The sequence below is a fragment of the Ceratosolen solmsi genome, unplaced genomic scaffold, assembly GCF_000503995.2.
Source record: "Ceratosolen solmsi marchali unplaced genomic scaffold, CerSol_1.0 scaffold1, whole genome shotgun sequence".
Classification (NCBI taxonomy): Eukaryota; Metazoa; Arthropoda; class Insecta; order Hymenoptera; family Agaonidae; genus Ceratosolen; species Ceratosolen solmsi.
This window is the reverse complement of record NW_011948415.1, coordinates 13,975,139-13,995,003: the sequence shown is the minus strand read 5'-3', so window position 1 is coordinate 13,995,003 and position 19,865 is coordinate 13,975,139. Positions and strand designations below refer to the sequence as shown.

General features: G+C 40.2%; 1 protein-coding gene across 1 annotated transcript; it reads left to right on the top strand.

Moving 5' to 3' along the window:
* The first annotated feature begins 4,745 nt into the window (after nt 1-4,745).
* Nucleotides 4,746-9,006, top strand: eve (segmentation protein even-skipped). Its single transcript, XM_011495572.1, has 5 exons — nt 4,746-4,976; nt 6,389-6,567; nt 7,926-8,511; nt 8,552-8,553; nt 8,643-9,006. Exons 1-5 carry the CDS (start codon nt 4,832-4,834, stop codon nt 8,892-8,894), a joined length of 1,164 nt encoding a protein of 387 aa, XP_011493874.1. The 5' UTR covers nt 4,746-4,831; the 3' UTR covers nt 8,895-9,006.
* The last annotated feature ends 10,859 nt before the right edge of the window (nt 9,007-19,865 follow it).

Here is a 19,865-nt window from a genome sequence, read left to right as displayed (position 1 = left end):
TACTATTACTATTACTACTGCTACATTACTACTGCTACTACTATTACTATTACTACTGCTACTACTATTACTATTACTACTGCTACTACTATTACTATTACTACTACTACAACTACAACTATTATTAAGTAGTATTACTAATACTACTACTACTGCGACTATTAGTATTAATATTATTATTGTTGTTTTTGTTGTTGTTGTTGTAATTGTTGTCATTATATTTATTGTCATTATTGTATTTCTTGTACTTTTTCATGTTTGATTAGCGATGTTTCGTTGAGGCGCGAAGCCGTAGTACTTAATAAATGAATAATAATTAAATTCACTAGCACCGGCCTTGTTTTGTAATTATTATTAGGTCCGAACGACTTACTTCGTGCCTCTAACCTCCATTATAAAAATTTCTTATCGAGTCCTTAGAATCTGCTTGTGCGGTATTATTAGCCTACTACGAGTCGCTAATCAAAGCCATTTCATCCTCGTCTAGCGCGCCCAATAATGTCACCTCGCCAAATCTCATTACATTAAATCCAAACCAGACTCTCTCTGCATCGATTCCTCGGGTCGGGCGACATCTACAATCCGCAATTGGAATTTAACCTTTCCGTCCCCCTTACTAAACACCTTCATTACATTGCCTCGTACGCATTAAAACGTGGCATTACATGTTAGTACCGCGCCCGAAAGGTCTAGTTAAACCCTACAAATAGGATTTCTTAAGCGGTACCTGTAAGTATCGATTCAAGCGCATTAACGACAGTCAACCTTGCGCGCGCGCACCGCCTAGAATCAAGCACTCGCTCGAGCGAATCTTCGACGAAAGCTTTCCTTATTCGGAGGACCGGCCAATTATATTCTCATGATGGGAGTATCTGCGGGCAGACTACTTCGTGCCCTCCTGCAGGACTACGCGACCGCCAATATATATATATATATATATATATATATGTATATATATTCGGGGAAGTCGTGTTGAGCGTTAAGTTCACGGCGTTAACATGACGTGAGGCGGCTGTGATTTACGGTAGTTGTGCGCACAGCTTATGGCTGTATTACCAGACAGCATAATATTATTGTTGATCTAATTTTCATGGACAATGGAGGACGCGCTTCACGCTGTACCTACATTTTAACGGCAAAGGCAGCGAAATACCCTCCCCCCCCCCCCCCCCATTCTCTCCACGACTTACCATCGTCCCTCGCAGCTACAGTGTCCTTTTTTCGTCGCGCTACACTTTTTCTTTCCTCTCTCACAGCACTGTCGTCCTTTAACGAGGAAAAAGCACCGAGCCGTAAAAACTTTCCGGGGGTTTATGCTTATTATTAGAGTACATAAGTTTCGACTGACTTTTCGCCAAAATACGCAAAGTCTATATTTTTAGGGATTGCTCGTAAAAACGTTTAAAATGGAGCAAAAATGGTTTTCGACCTTTTTTCCTGGGACATTTTGGAAGATTGTGTGAAAAAGACGGTAGAAGCAAAGATAATTTTAGAAAACAATTTACATTGTTGTTACCTTAGCTTTTAGCATGTAGACAACATTGCCGTACTTAGGCATCACCATATATATATATATATATATATATATATATATTTATACATACTCCTGACAATACGGTATGTACTTATAAATATTTTCGGTCGCACTTTGAGAATTGCCGTTAAAATTGTGCAATATCGACAATATTGACAGTTAGCCTTAATTTTATGGCACGTGAAATATTCGAAATTTCTTCTCCATCTTTTTATCTTAGTAGATGATATAATTTATAATTGCGAGATGCTTTAAAAACCTGTTCGCATGGAAGTTGTGTAGTATATAATAATGTTTTTAAACTATCTTATATACTTATATCTAATGACTTTACACGATCAGCGAATTGCAAAACCTTTGTAATAAGAATTTCTTTCGTTAATAATGATCGCAGGCCATTAAACGAATATATATATATATATATATATATATATATATATTAGATTAACAAATGTTCTTAACTGCGTTAAACGAGATTTCAATGACATATCTAGATATTTATAATTGCATATAAAAAAAAAAAAAAAAAAAAAAAAAAAAACCAGTATCGTCCATATATATATATATATATATATATAATATATAGCATATATACATAAACTTTTTTTTTTAACAGTTCTATAATTACATGTAGCATTTAACTTTATAAACGCACTCGAATTAAGGCACTGTGTATTAGAAGCAAAAATCTATATTACATTTCCCATTATTGGTTCAAGTAATTGTAATTAATTTAACATTATAATTAATTTTTCCAATTAATTACATTAATTTTAAGCAACAATTAAGAGAGAATTTGTAATAATTTCTAATACATACCGTACAAATTTCTTTTCCATTAGTCAATAGCATATGCATTTATCATTTAATACACATCATTTAATTATCAAAAGTATTTTTAGTAATTTGTATATGAAGGAGAACAGTGCCAATGCAGAAAAGAGTATTGTCATTGTAAGGTAACAGAATAAAAGTTCTATATTTTTTATTTGAAAAATTGAATTTTTAAATTTTTAAATTTTTAGAGAGAATCATAAATTTCTTTTTGTCTATCGAATATTGTTATTCATAAACTTAAAAGGGTATACAGTCATAAATAAGTTTATTTTAATTAAATATGACATGTTTATAATTAATATTGCCCAATGACATTGATAAATGTGTAATGTTAATTGTGCAATGATGACATTTACATTAGCATCGTTATAAAGTTGGAATATATATTCATTTTTTTTTTCCCCCATATTTATTCCAAATTTCACGAATTAATTAGATCTGTACTAAACTGTCAATTATAATTAGAAATGGAAAATGATAGGCTCTGGTAAATCTCGATTAGCAAATCAAATTTGTACGAGACTTTTATGATCTCATTAGACATTAATCCTAATATATCAATTAGCAATTATCTACTTAATATACTACAGGTGTTTCTGAATTAGGTGAAGGTAGACGATGAAGATTTCTATACCTAAGTTCGCATTTGCTTCGTATCGATCTACAAAATTTGAGATAAGTGTGCCTGAATAAGAGCATGTAAAGTATCATGAAATAAAACTTTACTGCTCAAGTATCTAGGATCATAAGTAAGGAAAATATAAATGTTTAATCGACTCATGTATTAATGCAAGGAATAAATATGCTTTCTAATATTGGAATATAAAGGTAATAGAAAAATCATTGAAATGCACAATTATTTTGAAACAATATTTGTATATGAGCTCAACTAATAAAATAATGAAACGTATTGTATAAAGTTTGCATTGTCTTATAATTTACCAAGGGAGAGAGGAATATAAATTTTCGAAGAAATTGTAAAATGTTTGTAAAGACAATAATAAACTTTAATTCCATCTGCCAATTTATGCTTTATTACGCGATGAATTAAATAAATTACATTGTCTCATTATTATAATATGGTATATCCATGTCTTCTCTGAAAGTAATTAAACCAACAAGTTTATTTAGCACTTGGCAGGATTAAGTATCTCATTATTATAATTGTTTTTCCTAAAATGACGAATTTAATATTAGCTTATAATATACAATGGTCATAATCTTCTGTTTGGACATCTAAATGTATTACGAATGAATTCTCTTACGGAACTCTTTTCCAAAGAATCTTCCGACAATGAAGGCGACGTTGCCCCATATGGATTTTCCTTGCAATTTTCAATGCTGGTTTTTTTTTTTTTTTTTCTGAAGTTTCTTTTCAAACGTAATATTAATATCATGCTACGCCATTGTAAAATGCGACAATTTACGACGACGGACGAGAGTTAAATTGATACTCACCGCGGCTGTTCTCAAATACAAAATAAACTCATCCGAAGCCAAAGTGAAAGTTACGTCACGGTAATCTGTCCTGTTCACTTATTCTCAACACTGACGAAAAAGTCAAATACTCTTGGGTAGCACATGGAAAGAGAAAGTTGAAGAGTCCATAAGAGAGTAGAGAATTTGCGGGTGAAGAGAGAGAGAGAGAGAGAGAGAGAGAGAGAGAGAGAGAGTATGATAGAGGATTTAGGGGAGGGATGGCGGGAGTTTGGGAGGGAGATACATAGGTAAATAGATACGTAGGTAGGTAGATAGATAGATAGTTAGGTAGATAGGTAGGTAGGTAGGTAGGTAGGTAGATAGATAGGTAGTTAGCAAGGTAGGTAGGTAGAGAGAAAGAAAGAGAGAGAGAGAGAGAGAGAGAGAGACAGTGGAGGAGTAAAAGAAAATCATAACGATTTTATACGGCGGAATTATTAGAGATAATTTCTAGTCGGCAAATAATCCATAGACAACTTACCATTGGCTCGCGTACGTGTGCGCGGATTCGCGTGTGCGTGTATAGTCTCGCGCCCTTGGTGAAGGCCGTCGGTGCAACGGCTGCCCTCGGCGCGGCAGCTCCGACAAAGTTCTCCCCTGGCAATGGGCGTGGTCGGGGTGCCGTGGGAGATCCAATGAACTGCCCGTCCTTCGTCGGAACGGCCAATCGGCGCCCGCGTCCCGTGTCAAAGACCACCCGCTCCCATCGCTCCCCCCTCTATAAATAGCGACGCCATCCCCGGGCACGACTCAGTCCTACGGTAGTGAGGTACCGAGAATCATTCCCGTTTGTCGCTCGATCTCCTATTCCCTTCGCACCAGGAGTGCCGACGACCTCGTCGATCCGCTCTCGCCGTACGTATTCACTTACGTGCTAGGAGTCGGCGGTCAGGTCGGACGGACGATCGATTCGTTGTGAAGTGACATTGTAAAAAGAATCGGTTGTTGTTGTGCGCAATCGCCGTAAGCAAGTTTCGCGCGATGCCTGGATTTCACCGAACCTTCGACGAGCAGCAGATGGACCAAAGGGACGAGAAACCCATCGTCGTCGATGTCATGCCCCACTATCAATTGAGTCCGCCCCACAGTCCACAGTCCGGTAACATGCCCAAGACTCCAGAGAAAGGTAAGTTGAAAAGATCCGTCACTTTCGCTCATTTCTCATTTCGTATTTCGATTGCCATTAATAACGTACCGCCGCCTCTCATTTACACTTTTTGTTTTCTTGCATCCCGATTTAACGTTCGTTACGCGACCGCCATTGTCATTAACCCGAAATTTGACACATTAGCCAAATCAATTTCACCGGACTTTCTTATCTCCACCATGTCCGTACGCGAGTCGGTTGTATCATCCTCGATATCATCTTCGGTAATGTCCTCCAGGCGTTAATGCACCTTGCGCACCCATCCATTATGCCCTCGTCCCGGTCGGCTAATCGTACAACAACAACAACAATACACGCGATGCATCTAACCAAGAGGTTGGACTTTACGTTGCAATCCTTCCGAGAACGGCTCCGAGTTTATTGTGGTAATTATTTTATAACCTCAGCCATGATTCCGGGAAAGCGCATGGGGATTTTTATTGCTCGGGTTCTCGGGTGGGCTGGTACTATCTTCTTCCTTTCATCTTGCGTTTCTATCCATGTCTTTACGGATATTAGGTCGAGCAATTAACGTTTATGCGCGCTGATCCATATCCTCTAACGCTGTAAAAAAAAAAAGAATAATAAAATAAATAAATTAAAGAAAAAAGTAGTGAAAAGAAAAAAAATCTCTGGTTTATCGATGGACTACCGGAGTAGTGGGATGATGCGCGAAAAATCCAGTCCTCAGGAGAAGAGTGTCGGTGTTGTGGCGGGGGAGGGGGAGGGGGGACGTGCGCGCGCGCGCGGTCCAAAGCGGATGAGAGGGAGCTTTGTCGTTGAGCTCGAAAAGCGCTCTCCGCGTTTGTTTACGCCGCTAAAAGTCGAAACTTTACGGCCTTACCTACGGGGGGTGGGATTGGTGTGTGTGTGTGTGTGTGTGTGTACGTGTGCGTCTGCGTCTGTTTGCGCTTGCGTACGTTAGTTACGCCTTTGGACAATCGATGTGCGTACTTGGGGGGTCCCATTGAGGCCACGTCTATTTTGCGCGCGCCCTTGTCGACGGGGCCTTTGATCGTCCCGGCGACGACGTGGACTCTTTTTTGCGGTCGCCCCGGGGCTTCTCGCTCAAAGGTGCGCCGCGACACGTCGACGACTCGACCGTGGACTGACCGCACCGCGGGTCGCCCGACGCCCCGATCTCGTTATTGGGTCGGCGAAGGGCCCGTGGTCTGCGCTTCCGCCGGAAAGCCCGGCCCAACCCGAACGGCACCGAGGCTCGCTGTCGCCCGGTCAGCGAATAAATTCGCGAAAGGTCATGATCATTATCGCGAAATCTGACGAATCCGTGACACTATCCCCGACCGGTCACCGCCACCCTCGCCCCTCACTTTTTTTTGCGTGACAAGGCTCCTGTCTAACGTCAGTGTGTCTCTCTCTCCTCCTTTCAGCCATGCCATCGCAGTCGCAATTGCAGTCGATGGACCCAAATATACGTAGATACAGGACAGCTTTCACCAGGGATCAGCTGAATAGACTCGAAAAGGAATTCGTAAGGGAGAATTACGTATCGAAACACCGAAGAGTCGAACTGTCCGAGCAACTCAACCTCCCAGAATCCACAATCAAGGTAATTATTCTTTAATATTCACACGTGCCTATCAGAGCACAAATAGCGATGCAATGGGTTTGTGGGGAGGGAAGGGGTGGGGTAGGAGAGACTCTTTTCATTCGGAAAAACTCAGGAAATTGTAAATAAACAGATAGCCATTCGACGATCAGTGCCAAATCTCCGCGATTCGTTCGTTCTTTTGTCGTCGTTAAAGGAATGTTTTCGAGGCAGTCAAATCCTCGCTTCATTTTACGGCTTCTTCCTTCTACCGTATTTTACAGCTTCAGGAATCACGCAATCGACGCAAAATTCTCGTCCACGTTAACTTTTCCTAAACTCCTTGAAAAAATTGAGAACAATGCGACCTCGTGTAAGATTCGTCCAGGCAAGTATCTGCCCAATGCAAGTAATTCGGGGCTTTGTAAAGTCGCGGGCACCCAAATCGAGCCATTAGGGTTATTAAGGTACGCCAAAGGACACGGTCAGTCGGATCCAGTATTGTCGTGCCAAAGGCTCGCTGTGTCAGTCGAGGGACTGCCATGTTTGATCGGGCGATTATAGTCTGCCGACGAGAGTCCCGCTGCAGTTTCCCATTTTTTTTTTTTCCCGCTGTCCATCGGACCGCCCGCCCTCCCGCAAGCACTCCCGCCCCACCATTCGTTCACTGTTCTTTGTTTGCCGTGGGCAAACAGTCGATCACCGAGGACAAACAGCAGCACCTTGGCAACGCCTTCGCTAGAGCCTTGAGATGAGCTGCCAATACCTCGCTTTCTTTCTTCTTCGAAGCAGCCTTTGATTTTTGCCGTCGCTTCCCACTCCAATCGGCCGCGCGCATCTATCCTCAACGTCGTCGAGCTGACCAAAAGGACATTATGTTACTTGTAATTTCGACTTTCCGGGATACCTCAAGGTCTTCAAAAGTCAGGCAGGAGTGTAGGCTCGTTTGTGGGTCGATTCTCATTCGGATAAACATTAACGTACCACTGACATTGATATTGCGCGCACTTTTATGTCTAAAGGAATGCACACTTAGGAGTGGGAGAAGGAGCCGGCTCGGTCTGTTTAGCACCAGCGGTAAATTAAAAAGGAAGGACGAGGGATTGAAAGTAATGGAAAACGGGGAACGAACAAAGATGCGGAAACGAGATTTTGAATATTTTGGACGGGTGATGTGGACGGGATGTAGTAGCGCGGAAGAGGGATAGTTTTAGATAAATTTCGAGGGACTGGGAGGGGTGCGTAACACGTCAGAACACAATTTCAAGTATGCGCATATGATTATAAAAACAAAAAACAAAAAAAAAACAAGTAAAAAAAAAACAAAAAAATGAAAAGAAAAAAAATTAATTAACCGGTAATTCAATTATTGTTTCCAGGTTTGGTTCCAAAACCGACGCATGAAGGATAAACGCCAACGTATGGCCTTCGTTTGGCCCTATCCCATGTACGCCGATCCAACACTCGCTGGTGCCATCCTGGCAGCGGCCTCGGCTTCCCTGCCCCCAGCCGCTTATCACGCAGGTCCGACTCTACCGGGTGGTCACCTGAGCCCGGGTTACAGCGCCGCCGCGGCCTATTACGCGGCGCGCTACTCTCCCTACGGCACCCACTCGTCCGGGGTCGCGGGCCCTGGCGGCCTTCACCGACCCCACCCTCAGGCCCCGCCCACCTACGCTGCTCATCCCCACGTGCTACCCGGAGCCCACCATGGCGCTCCACCGCTCTCATCACTCCATCTTTCGGGACTCGGCGTTCCGAGTGCCCCCGCGGGTTACGGGGGCGCGGCACAACTCCCGGTGAGCGGTGCCGCGACACCGGTACACTACAGGCCAGGATCCATGCTACCACAGCTCAGCCCCGCGCATTCCGACGCCTCATCCAGTGACTGCGACTGCACAACCACTAACAATAACAGTAACAACGGCGTCGCCGGCGCCGGTGTCGGTAGTAACAGCAGCACCAGTAATAACAATGGCAACTGCAGCAACAATAACAACAACAGCAGCAACAACAACAACAACAACAACAACAACAATACCAGTATAAATAATAATAATAATACGAGCAATAACAATAACAACGGTGGGCTACAGCAGCAGGAGTCGCGTTACGAGAAGATGGCGTCCTTGAAGTTGCCGACGGGCCTGGCGCTCGCGGCCGCGGGACTTCAGCCCTCCCATCTGCACAGCATACAGAGCGCATTCGAAAGTAAAAGCGGAGTACTTGCCGGGTACTCTACGGCCATTAGTCCCACTGGCCAGACGAATCTCATCGCCAAGAGCACGAAAATTGAGGCGCCCAAGCTCTTCCAGCCGTACAAGAACGACATTAGCGAGAAGGCGTAGGGTTGGTTTAACTAAGTCATTTGCGCATCTGGCCTCCTCCGTCGCTGGGTCATCCAGCTCTAACCTCCGACTTTTGTAAAAGAACGAGAGGCGAGCGATGATTTCCTCATTCTACCTAACCCCCCCCCCCAAATCTTGTACAATAGCATTATCACATAGAGATTATTGTAAATAGCCAGACGGAGTATATGTGTTTTAGAGACTTGAATGTATTGTCTAGACGTTGAGCTCGTCACTGCCCCCCCCCCCTTCTCCACTCCTTTCCCTCGCCCAATAATGGCCCGAGCACCCCCCCCCCTTGCCCTATATCGCCAAACTCCTCACGCTCGTGCCACGGTCGATATATTTAATAACCCCATCACTTTTTGTATATAGCACGAGCGCCTTAAATAATATATTGTAAATAATTTTGGGACAAGTGCAAAGATTTATGAAAAGATGAATCGATTTTGAGCGAATGTACATTGAGCGACGTACGTACGTGCATTACCATATTCCAATGTGATTGATGAATGTGTGGTCCGATCGAGCGTCCTTGTGTATTTATTATGGACTGTGTCCATCCACAAAGATTACAAAGAGATATCTTCGTCTGCCAATCGATTGTTCATCGCTCTTATTATTATTATTATTATTATTATTATTATTATATAATTTTATATAATTATTATATATTATTATTATTATTATTATTATTATATATTATTTTTATATATTATTTTTATTATTATTAATTTTATTATTTTAATTATATTAATTATTTTAATAATTTTTATCAAATATAACGTCATTTTTCAATAACCGTGTAAATTGCGATTTTTTAAGCTGTGGTCACGAGTTATAAGCGTAGCTAATATATGTTATATATAAATGTCTGTATAAAGTGGTGTCTACGAAAAAAAAAGATTCTAAAAAAAAAATAATAATAAATATTACATATACAAAGTGAAACCAAATTAATTTTGTTAACATTATTTTATCATTTCTACTCTATTTTTAATTTTCATCGCACGTGTATCTTACTCTGAATAATCTCCAATGTTTAACAATTATTCACGATACTTCGCATGGAGACATTAAGTCCATGCGATATTTCCAATTCTGTTTTATAAGTAATTTTGTTATTCGATTTAATGTTGATTTTATTATCTCGATTTTACCAACTTGTAGGCAATTGCTGGGAAATCACACCTTTTATTCAAAAACTTTTCAAGTCTTTCAATCGTTTTCTCCAACTGTTTAATACAAGTACTTTCAAGAAGGCGCTTAACCATTTTATTCCAATTGCTTGCACAGTATCGTTTAACACGACTCTTCTGCGAGATTCAAAATTTTCTCAACTGACACGAGCATTTCCAAGTTTTATTTTTTAAGTCACAGCATTGCCTGACTTTTCTCAAAATCGATACAGATGGAATTCCCTGCCGGTCAATACATACAAATATTACGATTAACATCGACACACCACAATAGCTTATAAATTAAATGAATCGAATTGAAATTGTATAACAACAGACAGACAATGGCTACATGTTTTTTTTTTTATTCGTTAATCCAGTCAGATAGATTCACTATAAAATAACTATAATAGCGCGATAAAAGCCATAATTGATAGTTTCTTCATGGCGTATTTAAAAGAACTTTCCCGATTGATCGTGCCCGTTGATCGTCTCCAAACCATTAATTCTATACTATTAAACGATAAACTTTTTAAACATTAATACGATAATTTTGTGCCCTGCATTATATTCACCCAAATAAGCGGGTTGAAGAAAAGGAAGAAAAAATGAACAAAAAAAAAATAGTTAAGATATAAGTACGTGGATGGGGATGGGCTCGTTGCGTTTTATTCCATGGATTCCAAATTCTAATTCAATTTACGAGTTAACGATAACCCGTCCTCCTCGCACTTTATAAACGAGATGGGAGCCCCTACCCCCATCCCCTTCCCCCGCCATCGATTCCAGTAGTCGAGAGCGTTAAGGGTACACGTGACCCCCGGGGCTCTCGTCCCCCGCACCGCTTTAACAGCGCTGAAATAAGCTCAACGTCAATGCTGCCAACTTCGTATTCACTGGAATCGACCCTCTCATTGTATATCTGACGGTTAAGGAATGGAAGAGTGATTGGGTGGAATGGGGAGGGGAAGGGGGGGGGTGTATCGCGTGGGTGCCGAGTCGACGACCCATTGCTGGCCGCCCCCGTGTCATTAATGATTGAATCGACGTGTCGGACGATTGAGTCGCTTCGACCTGTCGTGTCACGCGCTCCCCGACTTATCCTATTAGAGGCCAATTTTTATTTAAGTGAGCTTACACGGGATCGCGGCATTGCTTTGACTTTTATGGCGACGTAAATGTGTGCCGATGATTAATGGAGGCATGTAGAGCGCATTACACGCATTTTTTTCGTGTTATTCACGGAATTATTGTTGCCCATTACCGAAGCATTATAGTTTGCGCTAATAAGACTCGGTAGTCGGAGCATTTAAATTCGTAATTTTTACTTTATAATGAGCTGAAGCCAAACGCTGCTCTCTACAATCCAATGGTTATTAATTTTTCGCACACTTACAGCTCATTAATCTTTGTATTACAATCGTATTATCATTATCATTATCATTATCATTATTATTATTATTATTATTATTATTATTATTATTATTATTATTATTAATGTTTGAAGAATAGACATATTCGTGGGAAATGACTTGGATTCTGGTAGAGGGAACGGTGTTGTAAGGCCATGCACGTTCAACTCTTGGAACTTAAAGCCTCGATCAACCATCATCACACCACAACCAGAAAACACAACGATTTACCGTCAATTGTACCTCGATATCGATTAATCCTGTGATTCCATGGCGTTCCTTATAAACTTATAAATTGTTAACGTATATTCTTTGAAATGCAAGGAAAGCCTAATTTGGATATTAACGTGCGAGTCTTCGTTAACGCCACGAAAATCCATTAAATCGTCTCACGAGAAATCTTACACGATGACATCTAACGTACATAGGTGGGCTTCCTTACGTACGTACCCGGTCGATTGCATGAAATTCAATGCGCAAGAAAATCGACGATTTTGTGACTTTCGTGAAAGGGGAAACGTACTTTTATGCCGATGAAATAATGAAAAATAAGTATCAAGCAATTTGTTGTATCAAGCAGTTGTTAAAATAAAATTAATGTGCATATTAATTTCATGATAGTATTATTATGCTAATATTGTATGACTTTTACGTTGTCATTGAATAAATAAGGTATGGAAAGTATTGCTGTAATGAACTCTCAAATGCTTCTTAGATACACGTGTCAAGAATTTAATATACATTTTGCGTTTTCAACGATAACAACCAAATGGCGTAATATCGAACGAATAATAAATTTATGCATAATTTGTAATAGATTGCTATTTATTAATAAAAATTCAATGCCTATTAACCGATTACCATCACTATTGTTATTATTAATTTATCTAGAATAATTACATTATTGCATTTAGTGCAAAGGTTGTCCACGCTAATAATACATTTATTTTATTATTATTGCATTACAATTGTTTCATTAAAGTGTCAAAATATTTAAAATTATCATTTACTTGTACTGCATAATTTATACGATGTGCCTTGATGTAAAAAGCAAATTAACAAATAATATTAGATAAAATTGTTTAAATGGCACTTAAGTTTATTGTATGATATTTTTTGTTCTTCGCGAAGTGAAATAGTGGCGAGAGAGGGAGAGAGAGAGATTTAAAAAGGTTTGAGGCGGCAACCGTCGGTCTAATCGTAAAATCATAAACTCCTTCGAAATTTCGTAAACTACGAGTCGAGTTATATACCTTAATAGGAAGTCCGATAGACTCGCAACGACATACGAGAAAAAAATACTAATCTATGGTTATAAATATAAAATGACACGTTTGTTCGGAGGTGTGAAAAAATAATCGAAAAAATCATTCAACAATGTACTACTGGAATTCCTCTTTTTGGTTATAAAAGACCGTATCGCTTAATTAAAAAGGTCTACATGTGCTATAAAAAAGGAAAAAAAAGAAAAAAAAACTTATATTCTTTCTGTGCTTTTCATAGTTGCTCATTCCACTCTGTATTAATTAACATAATAATATAATTATTTCAAATATTAATTTAAACAGCAGGATTAACATGCATTATTCATTGTTCTTTTAATTCTAAAAAAACAATAATGGAACGAGCTCCCACTAATAGTTTGAAAAGTTCGGCTAAAAAAAAATTTGATTATGCCTAATTTTTCTTTAATTATACAATTTATTCCAATTATAGCTCTAACGTCATGCACAATCTTTCCAAGTCATGTCATAAAAATAACTTCCAATCCGAATGTTTGAATTATTTAAAAAATAAATAAATATTTATCTTTACAAAAATATTGTACATTAGCTGTTTGATGATTGTCGCAAAGAAAAAAATTGTATGTATATATGCAGTTATATATATATATATATATATATAGTTATATGCTCTTACATGTATTTGGTTACCAAAATAAACTTCAGCGTTTATCTCAATGAAATAACAAGTTCAAAGAATTGTAAGTTTGAATGACAGGACATGCCGTCAGCAAGGAAAAACAATTTGTCAAAGTTATGCATTTATTATAGATGATGCTGAGGAGGGGCGTGATGAGTGATCGACTGGGAGAGGGGCGAGGGGGAGAGGGTCATTTGGTTGGTATAAATAAGGAAGGAATTATCCGTAGTTAATATTCGAAAATCATTTTCCTTCCTACATTATTAGTTAATTGCAATATGTATATAATTCGTCGTAAGATACATCTTCAGCTCATAAATAATCTTCGTAATAAATAATTAACGAGAAGTTTATTAGGAAGGAGTATCACAGTCGGTTGTTTATTCGCGCAGGTCTCGGCAGCTGCAAATAATTTTTCCCCAAACGACTCGGAGATACGAAACGACTGACACCCTGTGCCTCGTGCCTTCCGGGACTATTAATATTGCGCTCGCGACGTTAATTTCTCAAATCAAGATAATGCAGAGTCCATCGTTCTTCTAGCAATGACGCGCCGCCTCTGTGCACTATAGTAGCCTCGCGCAAGTGCGCATTGATAAAACAGTGCGTTGGACATTCGATTCGCTAAGGCTGATGATAAATCATCTCGAAAGCATCATACACTCAGCGAGATGATAAAATCGCTTGTAAAAGCTTGGCGATCACTGGGGCGGAGACGACGAGTTCGGGGGGCATCAGTCGATCGCCCGAATTTATGAAATATTAATATCCAATTTAAGCCCCTGATACAAGAATCATGCCTCACCCTCCCCTCCCCCCTTCCCCCACCAATCTCTCGTCTTAAGGGGACGGCGGCGCCTTTGCGGAGGGAAGGGAAATTGTTCGAGGGGTGTAGGAGGAAAATCGGAGCCTGATCGGACGAATTATTTATCTTATCTGCGAGACCATTAAGTCTAGTGCGAGCACCCGGATGGGGACGATTGGGAAATGGAGGGAAGAGAAGAAGCCGAATATTCGCGAGGGAAATGTAGGGCTGGCAGAGATAGAGATAGATAGATAGATAGATAGATAGATAGAGAGAGATAGAGAGAGATAGAGAGAGAGAGCGAGAGAGCGAGAGAGAGAGAGAGACAAGGCGACAATCGTGGGCACGTATGGTATACGAGCACATTGGCATGTCCCGTCGAGGCCGGGTGCGGTGATCGCCCTGATCGATCTCGTTAATGTGCTGGTAGAATAGCCGCGCCAGGGTGAGCATTGATAAGAGGAACGATAAATTGGGAAATGGGCTTGAGGGTGTGGGGGAGAAGAATTGTCGCGTAATTTGACGTATTGGCAATAGTTGAGTAATATATATCCTTTTGCGCTTACACACGGAGGATCATTGACGGCTGAGGTCGCCTGAGAAAGTCGACTCGATACGAATTCGATCAGTACGCGGGAAAATGAGCTTCCATAATAATTATGCAAGCATATAAATTGTCATTGTTGAAGTTTTTGCTTTCTCCAAAAATTGTATAAGCAACCATAATATTTCCCAATAAGTGGCGTATGATGGTGCATCTCTGCCTCTTTCGTACTTGTTTCTCTTTGTTGTCGTCATTGTCGTAGTCGTTGTTATTATTGTTATTATTGTAGTAGTAGTAGTAGTAGTAGTAGTAGTAGTAGTAGTAGTAGTAGTAGTAGTAGTAGTAGTAGTAGTAGTAGTAGTAGTAGTAGTAGTAGTAGTAGTAGTAGTAGTAGTAGTAGTAGTAGTAGTAGTAGTAGTAGTAGTAGTAGTAGTAGTAGTAGTAGTAGTAGTAGTAGTAGTAGTAGTAGTAGTAGTAGTAGTAGTAGTAGTAGTAGTAGTAGTAGTAGTAGTAGTAGTAGTAGTAGTAGTAGTAGTAGTAGTAGTAGTAGTAGTAGTAGTAGTAGTAGTAGTAGTAGTAGTAGTAGTAGTAGTAGTAGTAGTAGTAGTAGTAGTAGTAGTAGTAGTAGTAGTAGTAGTAGTAGTAGTAGTAGTAGTAGTAGTAGTAGTAGTAGTAGTAGTAGTAGTAGTAGTAGTAGTAGTAGTAGTAGTAGTAGTAGTAGTAGTAGTAGTAGTAGTAGTAGTAGTAGTAGTAGTAGTAGTAGTAGTAGTAGTAGTAGTAGTAGTAGTAGTAGTAGTAGTAGTAGTAGTAGTAGTAGTAGTAGTAGTAGTAGTAGTAGTAGTTTGTTGTTGTTGTTGTTGTTGTTGTTGTTGCGTATCGAGGGTGAAAATTCCGTCGACTAAGAAAAAATAATCCAAAGTTTAAAGACTCGTTAGATAATTTAGTGAACAAAGTTGGAGTATACGTTGGTCTATTTTAGACTATGTACATCGTTTCCTCATACGAAGAAAGTTTGCGCAGGCATTACTCGGCTAAATGTCGACGAATCGAAGTATAATGTTTATGATGTTTATTAATGAACGCACGAAGCAGACATGACAGAAGATTCGTCTCACAAATACGACTCGACCAATGCAAAAATATTACGCCTTTGGAAACTTATTTCCCGGATTATTATCTTAAATAATGACTTTAAAGCTGCTAGGCAGTAGGTAGGTACGAGGGTACCCATACACGGTTATTATTGGAAAACGATTGGTATTGAGAAGCAGTGAACTTATTGCAAACATCGTTAAAATTTCCGAAGTCTCGAGAATAAGAGATAAAGGAAGAGGAGGAAGAGGAAGAAGCCGAAGAAGAAAAATGGAAGAAAAAAAAAAGAAATAAATAAAGAAGGAAGATGAAGAAGAAGAAGAAGAAGAAGAAAAAGAGAAAGTCACTGTTGGGAGCGTATCGAAGTTACAGGTTCCAGCCGCAGCTTGTTTTTCCATGTCACAAATGTGCGCAAAGCGCAAAATAAATGGCAGCGTACAGTAGTCCATGTTGCGACTGTCAAGAGTGGAAATTTTGACAAACCTCGGTTGCGTCTCCATAGACCACCCGCGGCTCGAGTAGCCAAACGCCGTGTCAGCCAGTCGGTAGCCAGCAGCTCTTCTTCATTTTTGCGCGTCCCTCTTCCACAGCGGCGATTTTCACCCGAGACGAAGTGCCGGAACGAACGCGGGGAGCCGAAAATATTTTCCCGCCGGCGCGCTCGCGTGAAAACGCCATTAGTTCCGAGCGGAATGCGACGCTACATTCGTTGTCCGGCGATTGTCCGGCGATTGTTCGGCGATTGTCCGGTGATTCGTTCGGCGATTCGTTCGGCGATTCGTTAGCCGATTCGTTCGGCTGGAGATAATTTTGCCATCGCTCGCCTTCGTCCTGGAAACTTACCACATTGTCGGCCGACCGACAGAGACGACCGTGTCGCGACTTCCGATTCTTCATTATTCCTTTATGCTGATGTGTCTATTTGAAATGTGCGCGCAGTGGCCGAGAGCCGCGCGATCCACGAATACGCCCGTTATTCGTATTATTTGGATGGGAATGTCCTTGCAAAAACCATATGCTTCCTAAAATGGTGTTGATGGCAAACGGATGAGATTCCGTTGTCATTTTGCACCGCTCGTCCTATGCTTACGAGGCAATTATCCATTAATCGGAAGTATATCTCGGGTTTCACGGAAGTTTATCGTACGCGCTTCTCGCGTGCGATTATCTCAATCTCAGTTACGGACAATTTTCTCGCATTTAAAGTTGGAAGCAAACGATCGAGGTAAGCACCATCGGTCGAGTTTTATTTATTTATTTTTATTTATTTTTTTTTTTTTTTTTATTTTTTTTTTTTTTTTTATTTTTTTTTTTTTTGGAAAAATTGCACGAATCACGGACAAAATTGTTGGCCTCCGACTCGCAATAACGCAATTACGTTCGATTACAATGAATTATTATCAAATTATTTTGTGACTAAAAGGCTTTTGTCAATAGCCAATAGATGATGTTTGGGTTTTCGCTCGTATCGTCATATTCGCGCGCTTCTCATTACATTTTTAAGTTTAAATAATCATACGCTTCAAATGTCTATTATTATTATTGCTGTTCTTGTTATTATTATTTCGTCAAAGGTCCATGATTTATGTCTCGATGAATTTTCTAACGGGCATTGAGCGACGATTACTTCACGCGAATGTTACTAAGCAATGTCGTTGGAACGATGGCGAATTTGGCACTGAAATAATGGGAAATTAATATTTGCCACCTTATTGGCATACTTATTTTACAGAAAGTCATAACTCTTTAGCGATCGCCATCGCGCCTTACTTCCATTCAATTTCCTTTAATACACGAGATAGGTGCGTCTGCAGGGAAGGTGTCACATGAGACAATGGAGTAAAAGCTCGTTCGAAGAGTCTCCCAGTGTCAGCGTACTTGAGCAGGTCGAGCAGTCAAGAAAAAGTCCAAGTTTCTAAAAATAATATCAGTCGGGGAGCCACTCGAATAATGCAAAGTTGATGTTAAATTCCACAAACCACAGGACTCGCATTCGCATTATAATGATAACGGGCATAACATTCCTGGCATTCCTTCCTCCTTTATGCCCCGTCAATGCATACGGATCGCAAGCTCCTTTCTCTAAAATTCCTTTCCCGACGCGCGCTCGGCTTTTTGCGTAATTTACAGCCACGGCTTTCGGAATATTCGAGTGCAAGTGAAAGGAGCGACCGAGGTATGCGCGAGGGATCCTTCCGGTTACACCTTGTTTACGCAACTCTGCGGTGGCTATTAGAACAAAGAGGAAAGGGAAAGAAGAGGTGGGAAAAAGAAGTGGAGAAAAAAAGAAAAAAGAAAAAAGGAAAAAGAAATAGAGACGATAAAGCCGAGGTTGAAGTCGGTGGAAAAGCGGCGGTTGGCACTGTGCCGTTCGCACCTGAGGCTTTACCATTAATAAAGAGGGGATGGTTGGCTGGAGAATGTTAATGTCGCGTCGGGGTACGCTGATCGGCGAGGAAAAATCCGCTTGCGAACCTGGAAAATGCATGCGCGAGCTTGAGGCTCTGCCGAGGACTTGGCCAAGGGTCGTAGAGCGACGGAGAAGTTAGAGCCTGTGACGGACCAAGGGGCCCCGGATTAAGCCGCCCTGATTGAACAGTCAAAGCGGGACCACGGGATTGAGGCGCGCAGCCTCCCGTTGCGGTGAACCAAAGAGGGACCCCCCAAGTGGATGCGCGCCCGGACATTTTCACTCGTGGACAGGCATCGATTTCCAATTGTCTCGCCGATGACTTTTCTGCAGGAGCCCGAATACCAGATTGGCTCTGCTCTCCCCCGGGCCCTCGTTTATCCGCGGGAGTCGAGTCCCGGCCGCAAGAGGAACGTTAGGTTGTCGAGTGCCGTTGTGGTGGGATGCTGATCCGAGTTCCAAAAACCGCTTGTTTAGCCGAGATAAGTCGGTCTCGACTTGGGGCTGTTTGTCGCATGTTGTTCGTCCTACGCGGGCAAAGCATTAGTGATTGCGATATGTGGACAATTGGTCTTCGGGTTGACGGAAATTCTAAGGTTCTAAGGGCTTAGGAAATTTCAAGGCGGCTAAGTATGAATTATAATTTGTAAGTGTAAAATAGAATTTGTCGGGACAGGCTCTCGCATTGTTAATAGATTATAAATAGAATGAATTTTCATTTTCTTAGACAATCGAGAATGATCAATTTTTTTTTGTAAAGAAAACATTATTTGCTTAGTATATTCACATGTGGACGATAGCGTTTTCGTGGTAAAATGGATAAAATGCATGAAAACTCCGATCTAATGTAACATTAATTATCATATTTATCATATTAATCCGCTTTATTAATATCCTATCAAATTGAATAAGGCGACAGTAGATAATAATAATAAATTATGTAGATAATGTTACATTTTATGAGCGTGAAGTGATAAATCTTTAACGGAGGTGACTATAGTCATGATTTTTTTTTTTTTTAAGGAGTCGTGATTATCCTGAAATCGAACGAATATATTCGTTTAGATCTTCAATTAAATATTATTTTCCTAAAGGTTTTATCTCTGTATTACTGGGCACTCTGGCAAATGGTCCCGATAAATAAAGTAATTAATTGCTCGATCGAGCGATACGTTTAATGAGTATATTCACGACTATTTGCTTGCGTGTTTCGTCAGTGTCGACTGTAATTATGCATTCAACTTAGAAAATCAGTATGCAAGAAAGGACACGAATAAGATTAAACAAAAGGAATGAAACTGTCTTCGTAGTCTTCGTTTGCAGATTGTCCGCGGATTTTGAAGTTTTGAAATCCATTTGACAGGAAGAAAAACAAAATTTTAGGTAGAATAATGGTACTGCAGGGGGCAGTTGTTTCAATGAAATTTTCTAAAAAAGAAAAATTCTTTTCTTCGTCTTTAATATTGCTTCATCATCGTTTCAAGTAATTTACACAATTTTTACAGATTTTTTTTCTTCTTTTTTTTTCTTTTTACGGCAATTTCAAATTATATATATATATATATATATATATATATATATATATATATGTATATATATTTTTTTTT